This window comes from Primulina tabacum, chromosome 5, assembly GCF_025594145.1.
Source record: "Primulina tabacum isolate GXHZ01 chromosome 5, ASM2559414v2, whole genome shotgun sequence".
NCBI classification, from domain to species: domain Eukaryota; kingdom Viridiplantae; phylum Streptophyta; class Magnoliopsida; order Lamiales; family Gesneriaceae; genus Primulina; species Primulina tabacum.
The window spans coordinates 34,922,026-34,933,073 of NC_134554.1; the positions used below are offsets into that span (position 1 = coordinate 34,922,026).

At 31.1% G+C, this 11,048-nt stretch overlaps 1 protein-coding gene across 1 annotated transcript; it reads right to left on the bottom strand.

Moving 5' to 3' along the window:
• Positions 1-570: 570 nt before the first annotated feature.
• Positions 571-7,852, bottom strand: LOC142547457 (amino acid permease 6-like). The gene is given in 8 exon segments (XM_075655767.1): positions 571-1,055; positions 1,204-1,431; positions 5,058-5,200; positions 5,492-5,657; positions 5,659-5,710; positions 5,827-5,920; positions 7,316-7,549; positions 7,661-7,852. Coding segments are annotated over 8 exon segments (1,449 nt in total). The 5' UTR covers positions 7,767-7,852; the 3' UTR covers positions 571-629.
• Between the last annotated feature and the right edge of the window lie 3,196 nt (positions 7,853-11,048).

The window sequence follows — 11,048 nt, forward strand, 5'->3', positions numbered from 1 at the left end:
TTTGTTTATCCACTATTTTTTTTCCCTGGAGGGGTATCAAATTTAATTTCTCAAATTCAATCCAGATTTTTGAACCTATGATACTGGGATCTAATACCACCTCTGTTTTCGTTTTTGATTAACAATTTAGGAATCCAGTTGAAAATTTAAAATTCTCTTGACTTTACATCAACACACTTGAGACGTGTACAGATGAGTTAAGGCCAGCTTAATATCTAATAACCAATCATTATTTGAGAAAAACAATTTTTACGTGGATCGAGCATCGGTCTCAACCAATAATAACCATTGGAATTGCAGTGAGTAATATCTCCAACCGTAGAATCTCATTAAGACATTAACCATTCATAAGTTCTATTCCATGTAGATCACCACATATACAGCAAAACAAAAACATTGGCCCCAACCATTGCACAGCAAAGGTTGTGTAGGGTGAGGTGTACCCTACGGTAGCGACGTAGATAGAAAATGGAGGTTGAGGGCAAAAAAGTTTTTAGGAGGACAAAAACAAATATTAGTAGGAAAGGTGAAAAAGGGTATAATTAATTTTAAACATCTAATCAACCACTCCACGTATTATGGGATCCAGACATAATAAGATCATGTTATAAAATACTAGTACAAAAGACTCATGACTGAGTTTTGAAAGGCTTGTATTTCTTCACTTCTTGCGCAAGCCCTTGTACGGATCCAGCAGCTGCGACCAGAGACACGAACAAGCAAGCCCAAGTCAGTATCTTTAGCCATATCCATGTGAAGGAATACTTTGGTATCTTGGCCTGTGATATGTAGATTTCTATCGGAAAATACACCGTCAACGGATAGAAAGACGCCGCCCCGATCAAGCTCAGGAAATCATTGAAAAATGGGAATATCATGGCAACCACGGCTGTTACTATAACGTACACTGTTCGCCACAACAGTCGAAAGAAGCTGATGTGGTATGGCCCGACTAATGGGATGTTTATCGCATGTTCTGTTGTGATCAACTTGTTTTCCGGCCATTTCATATTGCACAGTTTCTCCACGAACCCGAAAATCGGTTGCGCAAAGACCTGTTTCATGATTTAATCAACTGTCAAAAATTCCATTTTGGTAGGAAAATTTATATATGAGCATGTTACATGAAAAAGCTTGTTTTAAAAACATTTAACAAAGTACTTTGTCAAATCATATGCATCTGAATTAACTCGGGGATTTTACCTGATAAGCGCCTACGAGATGAATGACAATGCAAATATTGGCAAAATCTATCAGCCAAAATGGCTCATAGAACCCGAAACCAGTGAGGAAATTGCCCGGTGCATCGTTCCCGAAGGCGGCATACCCGACGCAGCCGCACAACATGTAGAACAATGTTGTGGTAGATACTCCCACAAACGAAGCTTTCTTCATTACCTTGTTCTCTGGGATCTCTGATCTTAATGTGTCCTGAAAATTTACATTAAAATATAGCATGAAAATAATGAGGACCTCATGAAAATCCATATTTTGAAATTTTTTGTAATATTATACTATCGTTAATACATTTTTCAAGAGGCAAAGAGTCGGAATACTGACATCATATTCTTAATATCATTATAAAATAAAATACCATGCACACAAAATTTATCTCCATAAATATTTATTTATTGTAAATTAAAAAAAATATAGAGAAAGAATTAGTTTTATGCATAAAAATATTTAAATTAATATAAAAGTGGATTTAAAAATTATTTGAATGGGCTAAATCGGAGAATTCGATATCATAAATTCGAAATTTATCGTTTCAAATTCATCAACCAAATGTATCCTTGGTCAATTTATTCCATATTCTTCGAAAAGAAATTGCCATCTTATATAAAATTTGTACTAAAATCAACATAGTTCTTTTTTTTTTTTTATCGTACAGCAGTTTAAATATCACATATTCAATTTCTTTGAAGCAGATTCATAAAGAAAACAAATCCCCATTTGCGACGTATTAGTGAATACCAAAGAACATGACACCCAAGTGAAGCATATTTTATTTTAATGAACTCACTCATTCACAAGACACTTGGACCCAAAAACATTTACTTCAAAAAATTATTAAATTGCTTCTCTTTTTAATATATATTTTTAAGAAAAAAAAATGGCTTTGTCTTCGGATTTCATAGTAACATGCAACTGAAAAAAAGATTTCTAATATTAAAACGTAAAATTACATTAATAAAAAAATAAAATCCTTAAATTTTAACGTGTACACATAAATGACATCTTAGGTTCGTCTCCACATTCTTTTTAATCGTTCCATCGTTAAAATCAACTGATCCATTTAGGTATTACTCATTATTAATTGAATATTGGCAAAAAATTAAAATTGAGTTAACCAAAATACATTGTATTTTGAGTGTAATGATAAATAAAAAATATTTTTCGGACGAATAGAATAATAATATATAATTTAACGGTTACCTTCTTATAGGTATCGTTTTTCATAGGAAAAAACTATGTGAGACGGTCTCACGGGTCGTATTTTGTGAGACGGATATCTTATTTGGGTCATCCATGAAAAATTATTACTTTTTATGCTAAGAGTATTACTTTTTATTGTGAATATCGATAGGGGTGACATGTCTCACAGATAAAGATTCGTGTGACCGTCTCACAAGAGACCTACTCTTTTTCATATTTTATTGTATTGTTTTTAGTTCGTTTTTGCATGTTTGGTATGTTGAGTCTACATATTATTCATTCCTAGTCATAATTGGTGCATATGGTTGTTTCCTCACGTGTGGTGGTCGATTTGCAGGTAAAGAAGCAAAATAATGAAGTTAAGATGAAAAGCTGAAGATCTTGATAGAACATGTCGCGCTAGGGCGGTGTCTTCTCATGACCACTCAAGCGCGAGAGCATGAAAATCAAGAGCTGGATTTGTGCAAGGTGCGCTAGCGCGGTACTTTATTACCACCCCAATGCAAGTTGATTAAGAAAATTCAGGATTGTAACAGAGTCGCTCTCACTAGACTAGGGCACTAATTTGTTACCGCCCCAGCTCGCCCGAAAAAAGTTTCAAAGACGAGGACAGTGAAAATCGCGCTTGGACGGTAATTTAGACAGCCCCAGCGACTCAAGAAGGAAATTTTTTTGCGTGGATTTTTTTACCTTGTTGGACTCTTTGCCTTTGCTATGTATATGAGAACCCCTAGAACACCAGAGGATGAAAAACAGCTGCAAAAAGGAGCTGTATGCACCGAAGAAGAAAAGCAGCACAAGAGGAAGCCGCATCGGAAGATCAATCGATGAACAAGAACTCCAAACATCGTTTTCTTTTTTTCTCTTTTTTTTTTAAAGTAGGATTTATGGGATCCTACTCCTAGACATCTATGTTTTGACTTCATTTTGAAGATTGAATTTTATTCTTGAGGACACTTGATTATGTTATTGGTTTTTATTGTATTTTTGATGCAGGATTAACTTCGAAGTATTTATTTGTTATTATTGAGACAGATAGCAGATATTATAACATACTAGGGTAACATTATGCATTGATCTACAACTTACATAGACCATAAGAGGTTGGGTACATGTTGATAGTCATAGACCGAAAATCGAAATCTAGAGGATTCCAAAGTTCGTTAATGTAATCTAACAAAAAAAGACACTTAATTATTGTATGTTGTTGAATTAGTTTGATATAGCTCGACAGAATATAATGTTAGATTAAGGAATCCCGTAAAAAACATGACTTAAAAAATTAAAATCAATCATTAGAGAAGATCAAGAGGTAGGTTAACTGAAATCCAAACAATTTTTTGTTTATCATTTGAGTTATATTATTTATATTGTGTTTGTTTCATCCTTTTATTTCAATATTAATTTAGTTTATTTATTAATTCTCTTATGGTTGTAATTAACCAAAGATTGCGTTTAAGGTAAATTTCCCATAATAAATCTATGTAGAAAAATACTCTTACTTGATACATTATATTAAAATTTGATCCATACACTTTCAGTAATATCGAACAGCTTAGAAAAATTTAATTATTATAAATTATTGTATTAATAACGATCGATAACATTTTATATGACTTCACTAGCTGCTGCACATGCATGGAAACATCCAAGATAGGCCGGGCCTATATCTAATTTATTGCATGATCATGAGGATTATATTAAAATTTCTAATTTCTTTTATATATTTGAAAAAACATAAAAAATTCAAGTCATATTAATTATTATATTTAAAATATTTTAATTAATTTTTATATAATAATAATATGTATTAGCAAATATACTAAGTAATAGAGCTATCAAAAACATGAGTATGTCTCTTATGAGCCCGGTCTCACGAATCTTTATCTGTGAGACAGGTCAATCTACCGATGTTCACAATAAAAAATAATACTCTTAGCATAAAAAATAATACTTTTTCATTGATGACCCAAATAAAAAATCTGTCTCACAAAATACGACTCGTGAGACTGTCTCACACCAGTTTTTGCCCAAAAACATTTAGACTCATCGAGTCTACTCGTCCGCCGTATAAAATACGTGAGATGAGTAGACAATATCTTGATCCAAAAATTACGGGTAAGTCTATCAGGACAAATTTCATAGAAAATTGGTTAAACTCATGAGACAAGCCTTCTCTACCACATAAAATAAACGAATTAAGTTAATAATTTTATAACCCGTCACAAATGACGAGTTACGACGAGTTATGAGTCGGCCTCCTCGGCCTGTTTTATGAGTGGTACTAGTCAAGTTATTTAGGATCGACTTGAAGAGTGTGCCAATCTATTTTTCGTGATTCGTGTATAAATCTTTTCATCTCGATGAGAACATTAAAGTAATAAATATTTAGGCATTTATTAAATAACAATTATATTTGTCATCATATTTCTTCTAATTTCATCTTCTCAACAAATTATTATTATAAAAATTTAAAATTATGGGTTAGAATAATTATTAGTTAACGTAATAATTCCATTTTACCAAGTAAAAAATCCATATAATATCGCAGTATTTTGAATTTCTTAGAATAATAAATATTTAATTATTAAAAAAATATTTAAAATAGAAAGTGATAATACCTGGATTTCAATAAGAACAGTAGAATAAGCATAAGCAAATGCAATGTCTCCAATGGCTTGAAAGCTTCTCCAAACCTTTTCTGAACCAGCCACGTCCACTCCTACACTTGTCCCCGTTAGACTAGTCCTCACATGTGCACCACCTATATAAATATTATTATAATTATTTAAAAATTTAGATAAACTATAACAACTATAATCTTATCGACCCGAATTAAATATATTTAAAGTTTCTTGTCTTAATAGATTTTTTTTTTCATTTTAGATTTTCGTCGTGACATGACATCATATATTGCTTACCATCGACCCGACTCGCTTTGTCTGATCAAATGTTCGAATAAACTATATTTAAAGTCTAAGTTTTCGTCTTATGATCGACTCGACTAACTTTGTGTGATCAAGTGTTGTTCTATATACATGTATATATAACTTACCTGCAACCCTAGCAATGGAGAGGCCAACTCCAATGGTGGAGTAAGCAAATGACATTACGGCTGCCATAATTGAGAGCCACCAAAGCTTGTGGAAATTTGGTATTTGGCTAAGAACTAATTGGATTGCTGCAAATATGATCATGAATGGGTAGTTCGATATCGAGCACAGGTGCGTGATCGTGCCCGTGTCTATGGAAACAATTCGACCTCTTCACCGCTCTAAAATTAAAATATCCAAATAATTATATATATATATATATGTAATTAATAGATCAATTCTAGGAATAAAAAAGTATTTAATTTTTCTTATATAATGTCAAAAAAAAAATACTTACACCATACTAATTGATGCAGTGATTGTGTATCCAATGGTGACCCCAACAAGATTGCCGTATTGAGCCAACCCACATAGCTGAACTTTCAAACCGCCTACAAAAAAAAGATATTATTATTATGATTTAATAAAAAAATTGATAATTCGATGTCAGACGAAATATAATTATACCATAAAATTTAAATCTAATATTATAAAAGAATATTTAAATTTTATAAACATGAAATATGATTTATTTCCCAAATCCCGATTCATGCTTGGACTCATCGATGACCCATTAAGACTGCAATAAAGTAGTAATTCTATTCAACTTTCTCATAGCTAACGATCTGTTATGTTTTTGGCTACCGTATTTTATTTTATTTGAAAAAGTATTTTAAGAAAAATCTAACAGGTCTTTTGTGAAACGATTTCATCGTTCTATATCCGTGATACAAGTTGACATAATTCATAACTATATTGAAAAAACATATTTTTGACATAAAAAATTATATTATTTCATAAATGACTGTATCACAAAATTGATCCGTCAAACTGAATTTGCATGACATATTTAAAAAAACTAATAAAACGTGAATCAAAGATTTTTTAGACCATCTCCAAACACAAAATCTATTTTGGTGTAAATTTTACACTAAATAGTGCGATTTCTGCACCAATACAACATTTATCTCCAACTCATTTATTTTAAATCTTACACTAAAAAAAATATTCTAGAAATATTCTTTTTATTTATATTATTTATAAATCATTAAATCAAATTATTCTTTAATTATTAATAATTAACATAAATAAATATTTAAAAAATTAATAATTATTTTTTAAAATTTTTATGTTTAGTATCTCATTATTAAAATAATAAAATAAATATTTTATTATTATTTAAATAATATTTATATTTAAAAATAAATAATAAAATTAATACGTATTTACAACAATTAAAACAAAAAAAATTAAAAAAAATAAGTACCAAACAAACAAATTAAAAAAATAAGTACTACTGCGCCAATTGGATACCTCTTACGCCAAATTTGGGGCAGAGGTGGAGTATGCACTATTTTGGCCAAAATAACGCAGCTTCCATAGGAACAAATCTTTGCACCAAAACACCATTTTAATGCAGAGGTTGGAGTGTCCTTAGGAATCAAATCAAAATAACTTAGTCTCCATTGGAGCCAATCTTTTAGGAACCAAACGAAAATAACGTAGCCCAAAACACCATTTTGATGCAAAAGTTGGAGATGTCCTTAGGAACCACACCAAAATAGTGCAGATTTCTTTGGAGCCAATCTTTGCACAAAAACACCATTTTTTATGCAAAAGTTTTCCAGAAATTATTATAATTTCTGCCATAAAAAAAATATTTTTCATAAAAATCCATCTTCACATAATCTAAAGAATACACAAACTAAAGATTTTACAAATAATCACACCACCATATTGTATATAATAAATACATACAAATATTATATTATACAGTAACGAAGTACCTAAATGAGCACGAACAACATCCATGTAAGTGTAGTTTCTAGCGCCGTTCACGGGTCCCGGCGCCCGATATCCGTCGGCGAGCAGAGTCGAAGTGTAGTAGGTGATAAACGAGAATGCCATCAGCACCGCCGGCCCCGCCACCCACCCCAGCTGCGCAATCGCCCACGCCAGAGACAGCACGCCGGACCCTATCACCGCCGTCACTATGTGGGCGCTCGCAGTCACCAGCGTCCCTTCAGTTCAAATACTTCATCACACCCCCAAATCAAAATCTAAACCCACCCAAAAAAAAAAACACAAACACACACAAACACATATATACAGGAGAGTGTATGTATATGTACCAGTTCTTCTGGGTCGGCCATCGTCGTCGAGAAACTTGGATGGTTGAGATTGTGGGGCTTGTTCTATGTCCATGGAGTGTTTGTTGAAATCTTTGCCGTCGGTCATTTTTGGGTTGTGGAATTAATCTGGGCTATGAAAATGAAGGGATAATATAAGGGGGGAGGGTGCAACAATATTTGGAGTTAAATTAGATTAATATAACAAAGTCAAAGTTTTAAGAATAATTGTTGGAGAATGGATGATGGTAATAATAGTACACAAGACAAATCATGGCACGTGAAAACATTTGTGTACAAGCATAATTATTGAAGTGTTAGAGTGTTATATATATATATATATATATATATTGAGAAGTGATAATTGTTTGCGGAGACGATCTCTTGTGAGACGGCCTCACGAATTTTTATCTGTGAGACGGGTCAATTCTATCGATATTCACAATAAAAAAATAATACTCTTAGTAAAAAATAATATTTTTTCATGGATAACTCAAATTGAGACACGTCTCACAAAATACGACCTGAGACCGTCTCACACAATTTTTTGCCTGTTACGAGAGTTATCACTCGATTACATAATATATTATGTTAGTTTTAAAAATATATAACAAGTCAAAATTAAATTGTTAAGGCATATTAGTATTCTTGCAAGACATAATATATGTGCATGAATTATCTATTTGAGCTTTAATCTACACTAATGGTGTTTTGGAAATTTGGAGTAATAAAAAACTCAAAAATTCCCTCAATTTCCTAGTCAATTGATTTTTATTCAGTGGTCATGATTATATCTTGAAAATCTTCAAAATGTTATAGTGATATTGAAGATACATTTCAATGTAGAGTCAAATGTGACCTAACAAGATCTAGTAATTAATAAAGTAATGATTAAATATATTTATGCTTATTACTTTTATTCACATTTCTTTTCAACTTTTGGGGAGCCACAAATTTTGGCATTTTGGAAGGTAATTGAAGCCATTGAAAGTGAGGGATTAATAATGCTTAGGGAACAAAAAAAGAAAAAAAAAAACCCTTGTTGACCACTTGCTTTTTCCAGTCAGCTGATATGCTTCGAGGTCGGTTAACCTCCGCCGTCCAATTTTTTTTTTAATCTCATCACTGCTACAATTATTAATAATTCATGTAGTATGGCTATTTTAGTTTTTATTTTATTAATTTTTCAGAAAATTAAACATTTTTTTCTCTAAAAATATTTGACTCTTTTGATCTTTTCACTTTGCTCAATATTGTTATAACTTTATTTAAACTAATAGTATATTATATAATTTGGGAGCCCCGGCTTACAATATCATCAGTATTTTGTATTTTCAGTAACGGAAGCATGTACAATTCTTGATTAAAAAATATTAATTCAATAGTAATGTTACGATCTTGTTAGTCCAACAATTTCATTTTCTCAATTTTCATCGTATTTGGAGTTATATAATCATATATATGAAATTTACAATAAAAAGAAAAAAATAGATGTTTGGTATTTGAAGATAGTGATGAAATAAATTGATCTTAATCATCTTGTATATTTATAACAAGTTAAACGGTAACTTTTATATGTAGGAATTTAATATGAGATGTTATTTATCAGCAGTAGCATGTCGTACGAAAATATCTTGTCAAGTTATATGCAATGACTGTTCAGGGCTTTGAAGTAAATATCGGGAGCTAAAGAGATGGCTCCCACCAATATTTAATGTATCACTTTTCCCCGCATATTCAAGTAGGATCTGTATAATCGATCATTTACGAGCCCAATGAAACTCATATTCCATAACCGAAGTCATGCTGTTCAAATAAACCATATATCAAGGTTTAAATTAGTGTTTTATTGGACTCATTTTCTACATTAAAGTCATGTTGTCCAGTGGACCCAGTACATAGGCCGTTGTACATGGCTCTAGTCATTATGTTAGTAACCGATTGGCAATCAGTCATGAACCAATAACAATCCAGAAAGTCAAATATGTAGTACAATATTCTCAATAGATCGATAAATGAACAATATCATGCAATATATATATATATATATATATATATATATATATATGAATAAATCAATAGTTGATGAAAGTTTACCGTAAACTCCAGATCAAATGTCAAAAGGTAATTGAAGGAAAACAATAGTGAACTCACAAAAAGAACCTCACCTTGGTAGCTTACGTTTTCTTCCTGATTCCAATCTAAAGACAAGATAATTTTCTATAAACATAATTTGAGTGATTTTATATTGATTAGAACCGATAGTGGGTGGTAAAATCTTTAAAATCATTTTCATGCCAAACTCGTGTCGGTTAATTTTTATTTAGGACTTTAAAAATTCATATTAATTAAAATACAAGTCCATAAACTATCAAAATTTCTAAATAGTCCAAAAGTGGTCGGTAATCGGAAAATCAAGAATCATGTCGGTGCGTGTGATATTTCCAGTGCATGTCCGGACCTCCAGCCACCACGCGTAGCCAGAATTTTTACAAGGAGCTCGTATCTTCCTATTCTTAAACTTTTATGTTAAAAAAAAAAAAAATTGAAATTCCCAAGTAATGTTACCTAGATTTTACATTTGTAAACTAGGAATTATTTTTACAACTTTTATTTTTAAACCAAATTAAAAATCGTTCAAGAAAAACAAACTAGAAGAGCTACCTTAGAACTAGTTTTCTAGAAATTTTTCAGAAACTATTCGTCATTGTTTCGAATTTTCTGGGACTATTCGGTTTGTGAATTGTGATATTGTTTCACCTCCAGTCCACGATGCTGTATGGTTGGAAGAGAAGTTTTGTGATCCCTCTCATTTTTTCTCTAAAACCACAAATTTCAAAGGATTTTTCTACGATGATCAGATGCATCATATGAGATCTTTTTATATGCAAAGTGAGATGAGATGAGTCACTACACATAGCCAAATATTGGCCTAACTTGATGATACCTATTTTCTCGTAAAATTAATTATTAATAGACATTTTCATTAATTAATGTAATATTTTAATCTCTAAATTATTTTTTATTCAAGTTATATTATTTTAGAAACATAATTTATGTATTTGCAGCCTTCAATATAATTTAATATTCAATATAATTTATTAAATTTTGCTTATAGAAGAATAAAATTCATTTCCTATAATTAAATCATCATCATTATTATTTAAATTCATTAATTTTTGACTAAACACTTCAACATTTTTGGAATGTTACATAATTCTAGGTCGATCGATAGAGAAAGTTAAATGAAAAGTAGTCGATGAACATAAATGGAAGAATCAGTTTAAGCATGTAAATAGCTAGAGACCACATGTCCAGTAAACACCAAATTAGATAATATACACCACACACACACACACACACACACATATATATATATATATATATATAA